Genomic DNA, 20210 nt, shown 5'->3' with positions numbered 1-20210 from the left:
GCCCCGCAGCCCAGGAGCGCCGAGGGGGCGGACGCGCGGCGCCGCCTCCGCCCCCGCCGCGCGGGCCCGGCTGGCCGGGGAGGGTCGGAGGCTGGGCTCTTCTCTCCCGCGCGGCGCGGAGCCGCCTCGTTTCTCCGCAGGCGGAGCCTCCTTCCCCCGCCCCCTCCGTCTCGCTCCCTTGTTCTCGCCGGGGCCGCTCAGACCTGCAGCGGAGCCGCGGCGCCCGCTCCAATCGGCTCGGGGCTGCGCCCCCGGGACCCGGCGACGGGGGCGGGCGGGGGTGCTTCCCGCCGGCCTGGGCCCCTCGGCAGTGCCAGGTAAGGGCGCCTGCCCCGGAGCAGGGGTCGGGAATCCGCGGAGGGGCAGCAGGGGGCCCGCAGCCCGGGGGTCTTCGGAGGGGTGCGCTCCGTGGCTGGGAACCCGCTGCCGACTCCCTTCTCCCGCGCTCTGCCTCTTTCCCTTCTCCCCTCGCACCTCTCTGCCTCTTTCTTCTCTCGATTTCTCTTCACCCTTCCTTCTCTGCCTGTTTGCCTTCCTTATCCCTTCCCTCTATCTCCCAACCCTTCCCTCACCCTCTTGTCCTTTTTCCATCTCCTCTCCCTCTTTGCCTTTTTCTTTCTCTACCTTTCTCCCCTTTGCTGTCTTTCTCTTTTCTCTTTCTTGCTCTCCTTTCCCTCCCTCTCCTCTCCCCTTCCCGCTATCCTGTTTCCCACTCCTCTATCTCCTTCCTTCTCGCCTCCTCATCCCGCCTTCTCTCTGGTCCCCAGCTTTCCTCCGGCTTCCCCCTTCCCTCGGGAGCAAAGGGACTGTCAGGTGTGTGTCTGCTCTGAGGGAGGAGGGGCAGAAGCCACAGCTACCTGAGGGGTCCCCCCACCCACCCCTGGGAGAAAGGACAGCAGTGGGAAGGGTCTCCTCTCTAGCTCCCTTCCCGCGGCCCCTCCCTGCCTCCACCCCTCCTGTCTGCTCCTTCTCCCAGAATTAAGTTCCTGAGGCCTGACTTGACACCCCCGAAGCTGAGGGCTGCCACTGCCTGCCCGGAACTGCCCCGGGTGACCCATTTCCAAGCCTGGCCCCTAGGACTCCTCTCTACCTTCAGACACCCAGGCTGCTGCCCTGGTCTCTCTCATTCTGTCTCTTGCCACTGTTCTGTTTCTGTCTCTCATCCAGTCATTTCTGTCTCTGCTGGACAGTCCCTGAGTCAGTCTAGCTGTCAGTCATGCTGTATCTCTAGCCTCTGGGTCGGCCTCCCTCCCCGGTCACCTCCCCCTGTCCCCCACCCTGTATCCTCTTCCTTCAGCTCTGGCTCCCAACTCCTGTCTCATGAGCCCAGTCCCCCTTCAAGGACTGCACTGGCAGTGTGGGCTGGAGACAGGGCCTAGAGAAGTGGGGCTCCCCCTTGTGGGAGGAACTTTCTCCCACTCTCAACCCTGCCTGAGGCTGCTCTCCTTGTCATCTCATCCTGACCCTAGACACCTTAAGGCCACACCTCCATGAATCCCAACTCTGTAATTTTATGCCCTTTCTCTGGTAACCCCGCCTCCTCCAATACCTGGCTACATGCCCAACCTGGGAGGACAGAGACCAGATTTGGGATTCCAAGCCCTCCCAGCATCCCCTCTGCTGTGTTCCTCCCCAGTTCTCTACTGGGAGTTGACTGACCAGAGATTTATCAGCTTGGAGAGCTGGAGGTGAATACATGCAGAGCCTGGGTAGAGGAAAGATCAGCCTCTCTGCTCTCTGTGTTAGTCTGAGTTCTGGGCAGTGGAGTGTCTCGTTCCTTGGAGGTCTGGTCTTCAGCATCTAATTCTCGGGGGAGGAGGGCTAGGGGTTTCCTTGAGCCTGAGCAGCTGCTTGTCCTGCAGGTGTGGATCCATGGGGTAGCCTCAACGCATCTTCCCCTCCACCCCAGCTGCTCATGGGCCGCGTGGCCTGGCCCGGCCTCGGCACCCAGGGCCAGTGAACAGAGCCCTGGCTGGAGTCCAAACATGTGGGGCCTGGTGAGGCTCCTGCTGGCCTGGCTGGGTGGCTGGGGATGCATGGGGCGTCTGGCAGCCCCAGCCCGGGCCTGGTCAGGGTCCCGGGGACACCCAGGGCCTGCTCTGCTGCGGACTCGAAGGAGCTGGGTCTGGAACCAGTTCTTTGTCATTGAGGAATATGCTGGTCCAGAGCCTGTCCTCATTGGCAAGGTAAGGATGACCCCTCCCATGTCTACTCTGACACAGGGCCCTTAGGCCCTGCCCTGCAACTTCATCACTTCTGCAATGACCTTGGTCCCTCAGGACTCCCAACGCTCTACCCAAACCTAGACTCTTTAACCCTGTCTCTGTACTTGGAGCCCTCTGCCATCTTTTCCTGACCCCTGCAGCTGCACTCGGATGTTGACCGGGGAGAGGGCCGCACCAAGTACCTGTTGACCGGGGAGGGGGCAGGCACCGTATTTGTGATTGATGAGGCCACAGGCAATATTCATGTTACCAAGAGCCTTGACCGGGAGGAAAAGGCACAATATGTGCTACTGGCCCAAGCCGTGGACCGAGCCTCCAACCGGCCCCTGGAGCCCCCATCAGAGTTCATCATCAAAGTGCAAGACATCAACGACAATCCACCCATTTTTCCCCTTGGGCCCTACCATGCCACTGTGCCCGAGATGTCCAATGTCGGTGAGCACCCCAGCTCTCAGTGCCCCAGTTTCCGTCTTCTGGAGCTCTCTCACCTCTCCTTCCCTTCTTGTTATCTGCCCCAGAACCTGCCCCCTTCAGTTCAGCCTCCCTCATGTCTGCATCCCCCCGTCTGCTATTCTTCCCCATCCTGCCCTGCTGCTGCTGAATGGGGTGCTGGCATCCCCCACAGGGACATCAGTGATCCAGGTGACTGCTCACGATGCTGATGACCCCAGCTATGGGAACAGCGCCAAGCTGGTGTACACTGTTCTGGATGGACTGCCTTTCTTCTCTGTGGACCCCCAGACTGGTGAGGATGGAGCTTGGGAGCCCGGTGGGGCAGCCAAGGGGACAGACACCCTCTGACCCAGCGTGTCTCCCTAGGAGTGGTGCGTACAGCCATCCCCAACATGGACCGGGAGACACAGGAGGAGTTCTTGGTGGTGATCCAGGCTAAGGACATGGGCGGCCACATGGGGGGGCTGTCAGGCAGCACTACGGTGACCGTCACACTCAGCGATGTCAACGACAATCCCCCCAAGTTCCCACAGAGTAAGGGGCCATTGCTGCCACCTGAGCCATCCTTTGACCACCGCACCCCTACAGTGTCTGGAGAAACCTTCCCTCCTCACCTCCTCCCCAGCCAGACCCTGGGAGAAGAAAGTGCTATGGGGAGGGAGGAGGGCTGGGGACCTCTCTAAGGTGTCTCCCCTCTGTCACCCCAAGGCCTATACCAGTTCTCCGTGGTGGAGACAGCTGGACCTGGCACGCTGGTGGGCCGGCTCCGGGCCCAGGACCCAGACCTGGGGGACAACGCCCTGATGGCATACAGCATCCTGGACGGGGAGGGGTCCGAGGCCTTCAGCATCAGCACAGACTCCCAGGGTCGAGACGGGCTCCTCACTGTCCGCAAGGTTAGTCTCCTGCCTGTTAATGCTTTCTCTTAGACCTGCCTCCTGCCGACCCATAGGGCACATATTTAACTGTTCTTCTAGAACAGACTCAGGATCTCTCTGTTGGAGCTTAGAGATCATGGTCACCTCCTCATCTTTCAGATGGGGCTTAGAAAGAAGAAGTGACAACAAGTCTATGATGGAGCTAGGGGCAGACCTAGAGTTACTAAGTAATCTGCCGTGCATCCTGACCACCAAGGCCACTGTCCCTCCAGTGCCACCTCTCCTCACATGAGGACTGAGCACTGCATGCATGTGGAGGGGACTTGTCACCGTCCAAGAGCCTGGGACCTGCCCTGGTTTCCACACGCCTCGCTTTTTCTCTCTCTCCCCTCACTGTAGCCCCTAGACTTCGAGAGCCGGCGCTCCTACGCCTTCCGTGTCGAGGCCACCAACACGCTCATCGACCCAGCCTATCTGCGGCGAGGGCCCTTCAAGGATGTGGCCTCTGTGCGTGTGGTGGTGCAAGATGCCCCAGAGCCACCTGCCTTCACCCAGGCTGCCTACCACCTGACCGTGCCCGAGAACAAGGCCCCAGGGACCCTGGTAGGCCAGATCTCAGCGGCTGACCTGGACTCCCCTGCCAGCCCAATCAGGTAGGTGAGCTGGGGTGTGGGCTGGGGAGCCAGATGGCAGGCTATTCCCACCCAGAGAATGAGTAAATGTGCCCCCTACCTTATAGCAAATCACTCATATCCCAGCAAAAGCCTCCCTCCCTGCAGCTGGGCTTGCTGGTCTACAGGTCTGGGTGCCAGGGGAGAGCCGGAGGGCCTGGCTGACCATTCTTCAACCCTCTATCCATCCCTCTGGGTAGATGATGGTGGCACCTCCCAGTGGCAGTGCAAGCAGATGTAATCTCATTTGATAAGTGGATCTCTATTGATCACTCCCAAAGTGCTTCACAGTTTACCCCCTTGCTGATACTGAATTCTCACAACAGCCCCGTGAAGTGGGTGTTCTCATCACCAGTTGTTTTAGAAGCCAGCCATGAGTGGTCACACAGTTGGTAAGTGGCAGAACAGCCACTCTTTCCCCCTCCCCAGCCAGCATCCCTGTCACAGCTCTGTGAGGGAGGTACTGGTGTCATTCCCATTTTTCAATTGAGTAAACAGAGGTTAAACGATTTGCCCTAAGTCACATAGCTAGTCCAAGGCAGAGCAGGGCTGAAACACAGGTCCCTGGGTTCTCAGAACAGGGCCCAAAAGTCTGAAAGTCAAGGTCTGTTTATCCCTCTTCTACTCCCTTCTGTATCTTCTCCCCCTCCCCCTATGAAGCCTGGTGGCCCTGAGTCTTAACAGGTGTTTAATGGTGGTAATTCCCCAGGGATATATGCCTTTTAAGGGGACTCCAACCTGAATTATGGCTCTGCCCAGAGGAGTCATGAGGTCTGGCAAGGTGAACAGAGGGAAGAAAGAAGGGAAGGGGTGGAACAAGCTGTGGTACCGCCCCAGATCAGCCCCAGCATCTCTCTCCCTTCCCCAGATACTCCATCCTCCCCCACTCAGATCCGGAGCGTTGCTTCTCTATCCAGCCCGAAGAAGGGACCATCCACACAGCAGCACCCCTGGACCGCGAGGCTCGTGTCTGGCACAACCTCACTGTGCTGGCTACAGAGCTTGGTGAGGAGTCCAGGGCCCACAAGGCGGCAGCAGCCTCCTGGCCGAGGGGCTGTCCCTGGGTGTGGGGGTGGGGAAGGGTGCTCACTGCCATCACACCCTCACCAGCATGTGGCCACTGTGTCCTAGCCTGGATCCGAATCCTAGCCTGGATCTGGGTCCTAGCCTGGATCCTTGCTACCAGGTAGGGCAGGCCTCCTGGTCTCCTAGCCCCCTAGGCTGGGCTGGGCTGGCACAGTGGGTGTGCCTGAGCATTCTCCTGACCCTCAATTCATTCCCTTACTTGACTTGCCCCAACCCAGAAATAAACTAGACCTTACATAGCCCCCAATCTGTGTACTGACAGACCCCATCCTGCTCACTCTCTGCTTCAGGCTGGAGCTGGGGGCCAGAAAGGGGCTGGGTACCTCCTCTGGTTGCTAAGTGGAGCACACCAACAGCCCCACCCCAGATAAGCCCTGTTGGAAGCCCTGTGGGAATCCCCCAAGGTAGGGGAGTGGACACCCATAGGGAAAGGGAGGAGTGCCAGCTCCATATGCGGTCTCCCCCATCAGTCCAGCCAGCAGCGGGTTCAGCTGCCTCTGGGCAGCCCTAGCCCATAGAGACAGGGAGACCTCCCTCCCACTCTTCTGTGAATAGCCCCTTATCACCCCTGCGTATGCCCCAGGGGCTCCTCTACCCTTTTGTCTTCATACTGCATATGAAAATTGCCCTTGCATATGTGGATATCTGAATGTGTCAGTGAAGAGCTCTATGAATGTGTACATGTGGGTATGTTCTCAGCCATGCATATAATTCCAAATGTGGGGAAAGTATGTAGATATACACACATATATATTTGTGGGTGTATATCTGTAATGGATATATATGTGTTTACAGTTGAGGGTACATAATTATATTTATATTAATTGTGCATATGTGTGATTGGATATGTGTAGTGGTATGCACATGCAGCTGTTTGTATGTGTTTTGTGTATGTGGGCATTTGTGGACAGATAATTTACTACTTACTGTGTATCAGGCACTATCCATCTTCAAAATGGATTCATTCATTTAATCATCACCACAACTTTATGAGGGAAGTATGATTATTTCCCCATTTAAAACAAGGAAACTCAGGCAAAGAGAAGTTAAGTAACTTCCCAAGGTCACATAGAGATTAAGTGGTGGAGCCATGAGACCCAGTCAGTGTGCAGAGTCTGAGCTGTTATCCCCACCATACTGCCTCTCAAATGTGTTTAATGCTATGTTTATGTTTCTATGTAATGTCTAGGGTTATGTTTCTGTACATGCAACTGTGTGCATAGTGATATGCACAGATACTACCTGGCGGTGCACATGTTATCTGTTAGTGCATGGATGGCCATGTGTGTGTGTGTCCGTGTACACACAGTATGTTTTTGGCTGCTTGTAGATACATAAGTTTGTGTGTGTGTGTGTTTGTGTGTGTGTGTTTCCTGTCACTCTCTTCTCATTCTCCTGCCAAATCCTGCTCCTACCCTCACCCAGATACCAACTAGCAGCATTGGGCCCTTACTGCAGTGAAGAAGTAGACCCCCTCGCCATCCTCTCTCTGGGGTATCTCAATCCTTTTAGCCAGGTGATCCACTCAGCCTCCCCTGCCCATGCTGCAACCTCAGCCGCTTTCACCAGGCCCAGCCAGCTATCACTCTGCCTAGGGGAAAGACTAAAGGAATTGGGAGACCCGGCCTAAGAGAGGTGACAGGGAGACACACTTTGCATTCTCTCTTGGAAGGCACTGGCAGTGAGAAGCAAGGTAGGGTAATGGTAGGTAGTCACCTGATGAAGGGATGGGTAAAGGTAGGGCCTGTGTCTGGCTGTGGTGCCCAAGCTGCCCTGGGCTCTGCACCCTGTAGATCATGCAGCTCCTTCCTACCCAAGGTCAACTCTAAGTGATGCTCATTGCTGTACTACAGCCTCCCAGACCTCTGATGGGGGGTGTGTGTGTGTGTGTGTGTGTGTGTGTGTGTGTGGTGTATATGTGTCTGTCCACCCCACTGGTGCTGTGCATGGCCTCTATGCGTGAAAATGCATTCTATGGGCTCTGGGTGTTGTCGGGGGATGTGGCACTGCATTCACTATGCGTATCAAACATCTGCTTCATGTACATTGCATTTGTTTTAAATGTTGAGTGTACATTGGATATATGGTATGAATGTGTTTTGTATATTCGTGGCTGTTGTCTGCATGCAACTTGTATGCACCTTCTATCTTTCATTTATGCTGCATGTGCCCTGCCTGTGGGTTATTGTATATGTGTATCATGGCTGCGGCATTCCTGTTGAATGTTTATTGTGTATTGCATATATCTTGGGTATTACATGAATATTGTATGCACTTGGTATTGTTCCATTCATTCTACAACATTGCTTTCTACTTGTACATTACATGCATATTTCATGTGTTTCCTGTGCATGCTATATGCTGCATGTGGCATCCATGCCCATGCACCACATATGTTATGTGTAAACTGTGTGATGTGTGTATGGTGTGTGTTTTGGTGTTCTGGCTTCAGACAGCTCTGCACAGGCCTCGCGCGTGCAAGTGACCATCCAGACCCTGGATGAGAATGACAATGCTCCCCAGTTGGCTGAGCCCTACGATACCTTTGTGTGTGACTCTGCAGCTCCTGGCCAGGTGAGCAACTGAGGCAGAGGGGTTGGGACATCAAGGCCTCCAGCAGCCCACTCCATACAAGGCCTCTCTCTTCTTCCTCCCAGCTGATTCAGGTCATCCGGGCCCTGGACAGAGATGAAGTTGGCAACAGTAGCCATGTCTCCTTTCAAGGTCCTCTGGGCCCCGATGCCAACTTTACTGTCCGGGACAACCGAGGTGGGTAGCCTCCTACAACTGTGTCCATACCTGCCTCTGTCCTCCTCTCCTCCTCCTCTACCCTTAGCCCAGCCTGCCTGACCCCTGCCCCACATGCCTGGGCCTTCTGCCCAACAGAAGAATGGTGTGGACTTATACTCATTTGTTGGCTCTTTGTAAACCTTCCCCATGGGAAGCTGGCTCTATGGGCTGGACCAATCCTACCTGGAAGGTGTCCCAGAAGATACCTCAACACCTTCCCTCTCCCACAGATGGCTCCGCCAGCCTGCTGCTGCCCTCCCGCCCTGCTCCACCCCGCCAGGCCCCCTACTTGGTTCCCATAGAACTGTGGGACTGGGGGCAGCCGGCGCTGAGCAGCACTGCCACAGTGACTGTTAGTGTGTGCCGCTGCCAGCCTGACGGCTCTGTGGCATCCTGCTGGCCTGAGGCTCACCTCTCAGCTGCTGGGCTCAGCACCGGCGCCCTGCTTGCCATCATCACCTGTGTGGGTGCCCTGCTTGGTGAGTCAGGCGGCAGTGGGACAGAGCTGTGGGATCTGGGCCTGCAGGGGTGTGGAGAAGAACCAGGTTTCTGGACATAGGGAAATCCACCTTAGGGCTTGAACGACCCTCATGCCTGGATTTTCCCACCACCTGATGCATCCAAGAGAAAAGCTCTGGTCTCTATCCGTGGCCTGCCAATCATAATGCCAATCATAATTGAGCCTCCTACTCTGTGCCAAGTATGGTGCTGGGCACATCACTTGTGATATTTCATTTTATTGTGTCAGCAACCCTTAGAAGTAAATATATTTTCCCTATTTTCCACACAAGTAATCTGAGGGGCAAATTGAGCTTTCAGAGAAGTCAAGCAACTTCCCATGGTCACACAGCGAGTAAGGGCTGAAGTCAGGATTCAATGCCAGGTTTGCTAGATGTCAGCCCCTAGCCACACGGCTTCTGTCACGTGATGGGTCAGCCGTTCACATGGAGACAGGCCGCCCGCTCCCGGCCCTGCTGGCTCAGGGCCTGTGTGCCCGTCTCTCGCGCAGCCCTGGTAGTGCTCTTCGTGGCCCTGCGGCGGCAGAAGCAGGAAGCATTGATGGTACTGGAGGAGGAGGACGTCCGAGAGAACATCATCACCTACGACGACGAGGGCGGCGGCGAGGAGGACACCGAGGCCTTCGACATCACGGCCCTGCAGAACCCAGACGGGGCGGCCCCCCAGGCACCCGGCCCTCCCGCGCGCCGAGACGTGCTGCCCCGGGCTCGGGTGTCGCGCCAGCCCAGACCCCCCGGCCCCGCCGATGTGGCGCAGCTCCTGGTGCTGCGGCTCCGCGAGGCGGACGAGGACCCCAGCGTACCCCCGTACGACTCGGTGCAGGTGTACGGCTACGAGGGCCGGGGCTCCTCCTGCGGCTCCCTCAGCTCCCTGGGATCCGGCAGCGAAGCCGGCGGCGTCCCCGGCCCGGCGGAGCCGCTGGACGACTGGGGTCCGCTCTTCCGCACCCTGGCGGAGCTGTATGGGGCCAAAGAGCCCCCGGCCCCCTGAGCGCCCGCGCTGGCCCGGCCCACCGCGCGGGGGCAGCCGGCACAGGCCCTCTGAGTGAGCCCCACGGGGTCCAGGCGGGCGGCAGCAGCCCAGGGGCCTCAGGCCTCCTCCCTGTCCCTGTGTCCCTCCTTGCTTCCCCGGGGCACCCTCGCTCTCACCTCCCTCCTCCTGAGTCGGTCTGTGTGTCTCTCTCCAGGAATCTTTGTCTCTATCTGTGACACACTCCTCTGTCCGGGCCTGGGTTTCCTGGCCCTGGCCCTGGCCCTGCGTTCTCTCACTGTGATTCCTCTCCTTCCTCCGTGGCTGTTTTGTCTCTGCAGTTCTGAAGTTCACACATAGTCTCCCTGTGTCTCCCTTGCCCATACACATGCTCTGTGTCTGTCTTCTGCCCACATCTCCTTTCCTTCTCTCTGGGTCCCTGTGACTGGCTTTTTGTTTTTTTTCTGTTGTCCATCCCAAAATCAAGAGAAACTTCCAGCCACTGCTGCCCACCCTCCTGCAGGGGATGCTGTGCCCCAGGTCAGTGCCTCTAGACTGTGGGGCAAGGCAGTGGATGAAGGCTCCCACTCCCTACTGCCTCTAAACTGGCTCCCCTGTCATTACAGACCTGCCTGCATGGTTCCATCCATCACTCATGGCCTCAGCCTCATCCTGGCTTCACTGGCCTCCAGCTGAGAGAGGGAACCAGCCCGCCTCCCAGGGCAAGAGCTCCAGCCTCCCGTGTGGCCGCCTCCCTGGAGCTCTGCCCAGCTGTCACCTTACCCTGGGCATCCCAGCCCTGGGCATTGTCTTGTGTGCTTCCTGAGGGAGTAGGGAAAGGAAAGGGGGAGGCGGCTGGGGAAGGGGAAAGAGGGAGGAAGGGGAGGGGCCTCCATCTCTAATTTCATAATAAACAAACACTTTATTTTGTAAAGCTGGAGCCCTGCTTCTGTTTTTGCACTCAGGTTTCTTTACAAAGCTTCATTGTCCCAAAGGATGGGAGGAGAGGCCTAGCCTATTTGCCTCCCAGTTCATTCTCCTTTCTCCTTGGGGGAAAATCCACTTCATGTCCTTCTAGATAGGGGAGGACTTGGGTTAATTCCATGAGTAAGGAGATGATGACTCCGCCCCACTCTCACCACCAACTTCCTGGGTTCTCTTAGTCTCAAGCTGTCCAAGGAAATTAAGATATAAGGATTCAGCCAGGCGCAGTGGCTCACATCTATAAATCCAGCAGTTTGGGAGGCTGAGACAGGTGGATCACTTGAGGTCAGGAGTTCAAGACCAGCCTGGCCAACAGTAGAAACCCCATCTCTACTAATAATACAAAAAATAAGCAGGGCATGGTTGCACATGTCTGTAGTCCCAGCTACTCAGGAGGCTGAGGCAGGAGAATCACTTGAATCTGGGAGGTGGAGGTTGCAGTGAGCCAAGATCATCCCACTGGACTCCAGCCTGGGTGACAGAGCGAGACTCCGTCTCAAAAAAAAGATATGGGGATTGTTCAGAGGGCAAGGTGGGCAGGAGAAGTAGAGGGTGAAGTGTGAGAGCTGCTGAGAAGAGGGCAGGAGGGATAAAAGACTAAGGGGAAGGGGTTTCTGGACTAGAAAAACAATGGGGGTGGCAGGCTGCAGTGGGGGCAAACCAGCCTTTCCTGGGGCTCGTAGTGCCAAGTGGGGAAAGGGTGGACCAGGGTGAGACAGTCACATTGAATCTGGGCCCGCTGCTCCCACCTTTAATTCTCCCGCAGGCCATGGTCTTAGTCTTTGCAGAACACAAAGGAGGAGGGAGAGGACCAGGGAGGCAGGCTGTTGAGAGACAGAAGCAGTCAACTGGGTGGGAGCTGAGCCAGAACTGCAAGCATCTCCCAATGTACAGAGAAGGAGTCCACTCAGGAGCCAGCATGAGAGCCCAGGCCTCTCAACTCCAGGGCTCCAGAGGCACGCACAAGTAGGCGAGGCAGGATAGGTCCTTGTGACTCCCCCTTCGTGTGGGGTACTGGCAGCTGGGGAAAGCTGCTTCAATGTGAACATACCTTCCCTCACACCTTCCCCACCTGCTTGATAAGGACAAGCAGGAGGTGGGAGAACAAGTCCCCTCCCTCCAGTGCTGGAGTTCAAGTCATTTACTCTGCTGAAGGATGGAACCCTGGACCTCTGACAGTCCAAGGGCTTGTGTAAGAGCAGGCTATACCCCCGAGCTCTCCAGAGACTGTGAGGAGGTAGGCACCCCAAGCAGAGAATCAGAGGGACAAGGTCTTCTGGTTCGGGGCAGGAAGGGCAAGATCTCTGTCCCTTTGGTCTCAACCCCGTATCTGTATCAAGCCTTCAGGAATTAGTAGAGAAATGGAGGAAATGACTCATGGGCTACTCTTAGACAGCGAGGGGTGCATTGGAATGGGGTGTTGGCCTTTGTCTGCCCAGCCCTCCCTAAGACTCTCCTAAGGTCCTCCCCACCAACTCATTCAAAACAGAGAGGAAAATCATAGGGCAGAGGGAACCGGCTTGTCAGCAAGACCCATGGGCTCATCTCTGGCCTCAACTACCTCATCCTCTGGAAGGACAGGAGCTGTCAAAGGGAGTGAAGATGGGTGGGACTATGGAAGGAAAAGAGAGGAGGGTCCGCCCACCCCTGGTTCTGCCCTGTTGGTCTGGTTCTGCCCTCTTGGTCTGAGTTCATCCTCCCCCTCCAGTTTGGCAATGGGGGTGAGGCGCCAAGCGTCTCAGGGGGAGACAGCTGCATGCAGTTCACAGCCCACCTTTGGCTGCGCTCAGGTGGCAATCCCAGGCCCCAGGCCACCCCTCCCTGCCTGTCTTTTCTCACTTCCTGAGAGGCTCAGGATAGGGCTGGGAGGATGAGGAAGTAGAGAACTGGTGGTGTGAGCCTGTCCCCCACCTCCTCTTTACTTTGGAGCACTCCCCAAAAGAAGTGACAAGGCCTGGCAGTCTTCCTGCTGAGAGGCTGATTTCCTTATTCAGGTGTTGCTCTTTCTCTTTCAGTCTGTTTCTTGTCTCTGCACACAGGAACTGCACATGCATCGCCTGCCACACTCATGTGCACAAACCCATCCTGTATCACTCACCTACACCTGGACACAGAACTGCATACACCTGTGGACATGAATATGCACCCTCTTATGCCAAGTCAAACCCTTGAACCCCATGCAAAAGCTGCCCCTCCTCACAGCTTCCTCCAGGGATCCCTGCCTCCCAGTTAGCAGTCCTGGAGTCCCACATCTCCTCCCCTGAGGCTGGGGAGTGAGCAAGGGGTAAAGAAGGGTGACCGCAGAGGCCACTGGCCAGATTCCTTGAAGGCCAGTCCCCCCATAGTGGACACCTTTCTGTGGTGTCCACCACAATTTCTCCCTACTGTGTCCTTTCTGGGGTTTTCCCTTCTGGAGCCCCCTGACCCTTCCCCAGTCAGGGGACCTCCCCCATCCCCAGTCACCCGCTCTGCACCAGAGTCTGGAGGTCTGTCTGTCCAGCTCCAGGCTGAAGGAATGTTTAATCTGGGGTGCAAGATTAAGGCTCAGGCCTATGCTAGAGCCGGGGATGAGGGGTGTCCAGGAGGGAAGGCAGGAGGCTGTTATTCTTGGGACTGGAAGCTTTAGGATTGGATGTGAGGAAAGCAACTTCAGCACCCTTCCTTCAGGCCCCCTTCCTTCAGGCCCTATCTCACAGGTTAACAGTGCTTTCTCTCTCATTTGGCCAGGGGACAGCAGGGCAGTGGCCCTCCTGGAGGTGTTAGTCTGGATCTTCAAGTCTGGGCTTCTGGGGGAGTGGGAATGGGGACAGTAGGGGCAGGAGAGGATGTGCTAGCTAGTCAGTTCCCACTGGAACAACTACTTCCCTCTTGTCTTCATTCTCCAGAGGGAGCATCAGGAAGGAGGGGCTGGAAAGAAGGCAAAGGGAAGAAAGGAGGAGGGGAAATCTGGCAGCAGCACCGCCAGGCCCAGAAATCTGGAGAGCAAGGGCGGACTGTGGGGGATGGCTCCGGGCCTGGAAGATAAAGCCACAGGAGCCTGTGCAGGCAGCAGCTGCTGTGAGCTCACAACCTCCAGGCCCTCAGGGTTCATTCAACCCTGGCCACCAGGCAGGGGCTTGGCCCAGCTACTTTCTCCCTCTGCATCCCTCTCCGGAAGCCTGCAGGGAAGAGAGGAAAGGCAGGGCAGAGGGCCAGGCAGGGAGGGAGAGCTGTGCTGAAAGAGCATGGACCCTGGAGGAGAAGGCCTGGATCTAAGTCTCATCTCTGCCATTTACTGTGTGACCCCGGGCAAGTCACATAACCCTTTGAACCTGATTCCTCTTCTGTAAAGTGAGACTTATTTTACCTCAAAGCGTTGTCATGAGAACTGCATTCAGTAAAGGAATAATCATTCTAGTCATTATGGTCAAGGCAGAGGAAGAGAGCAGATAAGATAAACCCATCAACATCCAAAGGGTGTCTATCACTACACCTCATTCTGAGAGGGGCTGCTTCCCTCCCGGGTGCCCCATCTTACCAAGCTGACAAAGTGATCAGGAGAAAGAGACAAAGACGCTGAAGCTGAGACATATAGAAGACCGAAACTAAGAGAAACTGGGGATGAGATGATGGAAAAAAGCAGAGAAGATGGCAAGAAAAGAGGGTCTAGCACCTAGCATGTGTCTGGCATGCAGTAGGCGCACTGCAAGTATTGACTGAAAGATGGACTTGGTGCCAAGAAGAAGGCTGGACCAATCCACTGGGAGTCAACAGGAACTTGTTGGGCAGAGCCGTAATAGCTCTGGGAGTCATGAAAGGACAGAGACTTGCAATAAATGAAGCCAGCAACCCATACAGGCTAGAGTCAGATGCTGTGAGGCTGCTGCCAGTGGGACCCTCCCCCGCTGCTCATCCTCCCACCTGCTCCCCCCAGGCCTACACCACCCCCAACCAAGTCCTGCTTCTCACACTGTCTCAGTCCCTGCTGGCATCCTGGAGTCTCCTGGTGTCATCTCCCCTGGCCCCACAGAGAGCTCTCTCTCTTCTGCAGCTCTGTGGGCAGTGGCAGGCTCAGGATGGGCATGGCTGGCATCCTCCTCTGGCTCTGGCTCCAGGAGCTTCTGTAACTCCATGTACAGCACACAGGCATCACTGCGTGACACATGCTCCCATCCACTCTCCCGCACGTGGAAAAGGTCTACAGAGCCCCCTGAATAGGCATCACGGTGGGTGGCATGGGCCACGGCGCAGCGAGCCAGGGCGTAGGCTTCCTGGGTGCTCATGTCGTAGCGATAGCCACGGTCTAGCACGCCGTAGGCATAGGGAGATCCAGAGCCCACAGAGAAGATATCCCCCTGCAGGCGGGTGCCATCGCTATAGACGTAGAAAAGCATAGGGCCAGAGCGGTCCCAGCCGCACAGGGCAGTGGCCACACAGAGATCCAGTCCCCGGTATTGAGACATCATGGCTGATAAGAGCTTGGCAGCACTGGCCACACTGGGCAGCTGACCCTCCCTCAGTTCCCGAAGCCGCAGCTCCCGCTGTAACACCCGATACCAGGTAGCACAGTCGGCGGAGGTGCCAGAGGTGGTACCCAGGAGGTGCTGGTGCACAGGGATGACCTTGCATGAGGCTGGACACGCCACATAGCTGCCACAGGAGGAACGCGTGTCGGCTGCAGCAATGACTCCATGACGGAAGCGGAAGGCCAGGGTGGTAGTGCCATGGGCCAGTCTGGGGCCATGGATCTGTAGGAAGGTTTGAGGGTCACAGCCCCGGGGCACAGCCCAGCCACCAGCCCGAGGCAGGTGAGGTGATGGTCCCTGGGTGTCAGGGGACTGCCACTTGCACACATCCTGCAGAGCCATCCCTGGGGCTGAGTGAAGTTTGGAAGAAGCAAGTCAGGAATTTGTGACTGGGGTCTGGTGGGGTAGGAGGGACGCTACAGAGAAGCTGGGCCACAGCCAGAACTGGCCAGAAAGGCATGTGAGCTGACGCTTCATTTCTCCTCAATCCCCAATTCAGGCTTTGGGATTGGCTGATGGAGCAGCCGCCTTCATCTCAGAGGACAGCTGAAAGAAGGCAGGATGAGGCCTGTAGAGTCTCCAGCACTAGGAAGACGCTGCCTTTGCAGTCAGACCTTCACCTTCTGCTGCCCATGACGCATCTGAGAGTCACCCAAAGAGTCTCCTGTCTGTCATCCTCCAACTATCTGGAGTTGGGTGGGGGGCTGGGGTAATGCAGAGAAAAGTGGGCACAAATGGAAGCAGCAGGGCTGGGCTCCTCGTTTCTCCCATGCGGGGCACTGGGCATATAGAGACAAATAAGGCCCTGTCCCTGGCCTGAGAGGGCTCCCAGCCTAGGATGAGGTAAAGACAATTCAGTGGACTGATGTGGTCAGAATAGAGTGCTGCAACCCCACTGAGGCAGGAGACCTTGGTGCTGGGGACTGTCTTCAGAGATATGGGAGCAAGGAACTCAGCTCACACTTCGAACTCAAGGGATAGATGGGGAAAGAAAAATGGACTGAGGCTGGGTGTGGTGGATCACACTGGTAATTTTAGCACTTTGGGAGACCAAGGCAGGTGGATGACTTGAGCCTGAGTTCCAGACCACCCTGGACAACATATCAAGACCCCCATCTCTACAAAATAAATAAAAATTAGCCGGGGATGGGAGCGGAGGCTCACGCTTCCCAGCACTTTGGGAGGCTGAGGCGGGTGGATCACGAGGTCAGGAGTTCGAGACCAGCCTGGCCAATATGGTGAAACCCCATCTCTACTAAAAATACAAACAAACCAAAAAAACAAAAATTAGCTGGGCGTGGTTCGTGCGCTTGTAGTCCCAGTTGCTCGTGAGCTGAGGTGGAAGAATCGCTTGAACCCAGAAGGTGGAGGTTGCAGTGAGCCGAGATCGAACTACTGCACTCCAGCCTGGGTGACAGAGCAAGACTCTGTCTAAAAAAAAAAAAAAAAAATTAGCCAAGCATGGTGGCACATACCTGTAATCCCAGCTACTCAGGAAGCTGAGGTGAGAGGATCACCTGAGCCCAAGAGGTCAAGGCTGCAGTGAGCCATGATTGTGCCACTGCACTCCTGCCTGGGCAACACAGTGACACCTTGTCTCAACAAAAAATAAAGAAAGGAAAATAAATAAAATTAAATTAAAAAGGCCGGGCATGCCTGGCTCATGCCTGTAATCCCAGCACTTTAGGAGGCAGAGGAGGGCAGATCACCTGAGTTCAGGAGTTCGAGACCAGCCTGGCCACCATGGTGAAACCCCCATCTCTACTGAAAATACAAAAAAAAATAGCCAGGTGTGGTGGTGGATGCCTGTAATCCCAGCTACTTGGGAGGCTGAGGCAGGAGAATCGCTTGAACCCAGGAGGTGGAGGTTGCAGTGAGCCGCCATTGCACTCCAGCCTGGGCAATAAGAGCGAAATTCCATCTCAAAAATAAAGAAATAAATAAAGTAATTAATTAATTAAAAGTGGACTAAAGCAAAGACAAGAGAAAAAAGAGCAAGAGAACTTTTTAACAGCAGGGAGGAGAAAGAGGCTGAAATGTTTTCCACAAAGGCAGATTGCTGAGGAATGAAGGAAACTAGAACCTAAAGGTCTCTTTCTTCCTTGCTTTGGAGATAAATATGTCCTTTTATCTGTATACAGAGATGGCATTCCTGACAGTTCTTTGGCAGTACGTCTTTGACTTGTATTGAAGTCCAAAGGATCTAGTGGCCTTCTAGCTCCTGCTCCCCCTTCTGCCTAATAGTTCACAATGGCAACAGAGAGGCTTGTGATTCCAGGGTAGGAGAAACAACTGATCTTAACTCCATAATGTTGAGTCTGTAAGTCTTAGACCAACTAGGGTCTAAGACTTACAGGAGTGGGGTTGGTGGACCCTGACAGCTGACCCTTCAGAAGGTTGAAGTCAAGGCCAGGTGTGTTGGCTTACGCCTGTAATCTCAGCACGTTGGGAGGCCCAGGCGGGTGAATCACTTGAGCCCAGGAGTTCGAGATCAGCCTGGGCAACATGGTGAAACCTCACCTCTACAAAAAATACAAAAAATTAGCCGGGTGTGGTTGTGTGTGTCTGTAGTCCCAGCTACGTGGAGGGCTGAGGTGGGAGGATCACTTGAGCACTCACTGAGTGAGGCTGCAGTGAGCTGAGATCGTGCCACTGCACTCCATGCACTCTAGACTGGGCAACAAAGTAAGACCCTGTCTCAAAAAAAAAAAAAAAAAAAAAAGCCAGTTAGTTGGGGCAGAGTGACAAGCTGCAACTACTGCAGCAACATATGCCATACTTATGTTTTACTAAACGTTGCAGCTCAAGGTGGTGCTGTGGAAATGGATTTATTTGAAGAAACAGACCCACACACAAAGGAAAGAGTCTGGACCCTCCAGACATAATGATGGTGGGGCTGTGGCATCATAGCTGTCTGGGGCCTCAGTACTAAGGAAAGGTGTAAACATGGCCATGGGAAAGTTGGAGAAACCCAAAGGGCATGCTAAGGTCCAACCACTCCTTCTCTTCTCATTGGCGTAGGACCACCAGGAAATCTTGCTGAAAGGTAAGAATATATCTTCTTTAATTCTTTCTTTTTGAGACGGAGTTTCACTCTTGTCACCCAGACTGGAGTGCAGTGTTGTGATCTTGGCTCACCCAACCTCTGCCTCCCAGGCTCAAGCGATTCTCCTGCCTCAGCTTCCCAAGTAGCTGGGATTACAGGCACCCACCACCACACCCAGGTAATTTTTGTACTTTTAGTAGAGACAGGATTTCGCCATCTTGGCCAGGCTGGTCTTGAACTCCTGACCTGAGGTGATCCACCCACCTCGGCCTCCCAAAGTATTGGGATTACAGGTGTGAGCCACTGAGCCCAGCCTAGAATATATCTTCTTTCTAAAGGCTAAGTCTTAGACTCTTTGTAGATGGATTGCCACCTCCCTAGGTCAAGCCATTATCAAGTCAGGTCTGAACAGTTGAATGACCTCCTAATTGAGCATTCACCAGTCTCCCATTGTAATCTTACCCTCTACATGGACATGTTTTCCTAAAGTATTACTCAAATCCTGTGTTTTCTTTGTTAGGAAAACTTGGAGAGTTATAAGATAAAATCAAATCTTGCTGATTTGATTTTCTCTTCTATCCCAAGCTGGCATGTAAGACCCACTATGGTCCAATCTAAATCTATCTATCACAGGCTCTTTTCTCTCTATTCCTAACACATCTCCCACCTCCCTTTCACTGATTTGAATCGTATTCCACAATCTGGCTTAAGTGTCACCTGTTGTGAAATTCCTTCCCAGGTATGGGCTGAGAAAGGAGAGGCTGTGAGCGGACCAAGTCAGATTTAGAAAAGTGAATCCAGACCTTGACAAAGCCATCCTGGATCCACAGCCTCTTTCCAATCTATATTGACTCCCTCACCCACCTCTGAACCACAGCACTTATCATTTGTACTTCTCCTTAATGAGGTCCTCAGGAATAGGGACCCTGGAGCAGAGAACGCATGTGAGGTAGGTTGGGAATGGATTATGGAAGGCCTTGATTGCTATGCTGAGGAGCTTGAATTCACAGAACATTTTTTTTTTTTTTTGAGATGGAGTCTCGCTCTGTCGCCCAGGCTGGAGTGCAGTGGTGAGATCTCTGCTCACTGCAACCTCCGCCTCCCGGGTTCAAGCGATTCTCCTGCCTCAGCCTCCAGAGTAGCTGGGACTATAAGCGTGTGCCACTGCGCCTGACTAATTTTTTGTATTTTTAGTAGAGACAAAATACAAAATACTTTTAGTAGAGACAAAATGTTAGCCAGGATGATCTCGATCTCCTGACCTCGTGATCTGCCCACCTTGGCCTCCCATAGTGCTAGGATTACAGGCACGACCCACCACGCCTGGCCCACAGAACATTTTTAAGCAGGTGAGTGTTAAGATCAAGATGGTGTTTTAGGCCTGGCGCGGTGGCTCACGCCTGTAATCCCAGCACTTTGGGAGGCCATGGCAGGCAGATCACCTGAGGTCAGGAGTTCAAGGCCAGCCTGCCCAACATGGCAAAATCCCATATCTACTAAAAATACAAAAAGAAAAAAAAAATAACTGGGCATGGTGGCAAGCGCCTGTAATCCCAGCTACTTAGGAGGCTGAGGCAGGAGAATCGCTTGAACCTGGGAAGCAGAGGTTGCAGTGAGCTAAGATCACGCCACTGCACTCCAGCCTGGGTGACAAGAGCAAAACTCTACTTAAAAAAAACAAAACAAAACGGTGTTTTAGGAAAACAAATCTGATGCTGTGCAGAATGAATTAGAGAGTGACAATTTAGATCCACAAATCAGTTAGGAGAAGGCCAGGCATGGTGGCTCACACCTGTAATCCCAGCACTGTGGAAGACTGAGGTGGGCAGATCATCTGAGGTCAGGAGTTCAAGACCAGCCTGGCCAACATGGCAAAACCCCATCTCTACTTAAAATACAAAAAAAAAAAAAAAAAAAAAAATTATCCAGCCATGGTGGCACACTCCTGTAGTTCCAGCTACTTGGGAGGCTAAGGCAGGAGAATCACTTGAATCCGGGAGATAGAGGTTGCAGTGAGCCAAGATTGTGCCACTGCACTCCAGCCTGGGCGACAGAGCGAGACTCCATCTCAAAAAAAAAAAAAA

The 20210-nt window shown here is 54.6% G+C and overlaps 2 protein-coding genes across 3 annotated transcripts; one reads left to right on the top strand and one right to left on the bottom strand.

The window, feature by feature from the left end:
* Nucleotides 1-101: 101 nt before the first annotated feature.
* Nucleotides 102-10531, top strand: CDH24 (cadherin 24). Of its 2 annotated transcripts, none has more exons than XR_003120408.1 (13): nt 102-317; nt 1863-2186; nt 2366-2660; nt 2851-2970; nt 3045-3212; nt 3387-3574; nt 3956-4209; nt 5096-5232; nt 7766-7887; nt 7971-8082; nt 8334-8582; nt 9113-10131; nt 10218-10531. XR_003120408.1 is itself a non-coding variant. In XM_025390920.1 (13 exons), exons 2-13 carry the CDS (start codon nt 1986-1988, stop codon nt 9610-9612), a joined length of 2460 nt encoding a protein of 819 aa, XP_025246705.1. In that variant the 5' UTR covers nt 102-317; nt 1863-1985; the 3' UTR covers nt 9613-10525. The 2 variants fall into 2 exon arrangements, 1 of the variants encoding a protein (XP_025246705.1); XM_025390920.1 differs by adding an exon at nt 5604-5717 and having other exon boundaries at nt 9113-10525.
* A 3784-nt stretch (nt 10532-14315) lies between these two features.
* PSMB11 (proteasome subunit beta 11) lies at nt 14316-15494 on the bottom strand. The gene has a single exon (XM_025390921.1). The coding sequence runs from the start codon at nt 15420-15422 to the stop codon at nt 14520-14522; it is 903 nt and encodes a 300-aa protein (XP_025246706.1). The 5' UTR covers nt 15423-15494; the 3' UTR covers nt 14316-14519.
* Nucleotides 15495-20210: the final 4716 nt, after the last annotated feature.

This window comes from Theropithecus gelada, chromosome 7b, assembly GCF_003255815.1.
Source record: "Theropithecus gelada isolate Dixy chromosome 7b, Tgel_1.0, whole genome shotgun sequence".
Classification (NCBI taxonomy): Eukaryota; Metazoa; Chordata; class Mammalia; order Primates; family Cercopithecidae; genus Theropithecus; species Theropithecus gelada.
The sequence above is the reverse complement of the archived record's forward strand: the minus strand, read 5'-3'. Positions and strand labels throughout refer to the sequence as shown.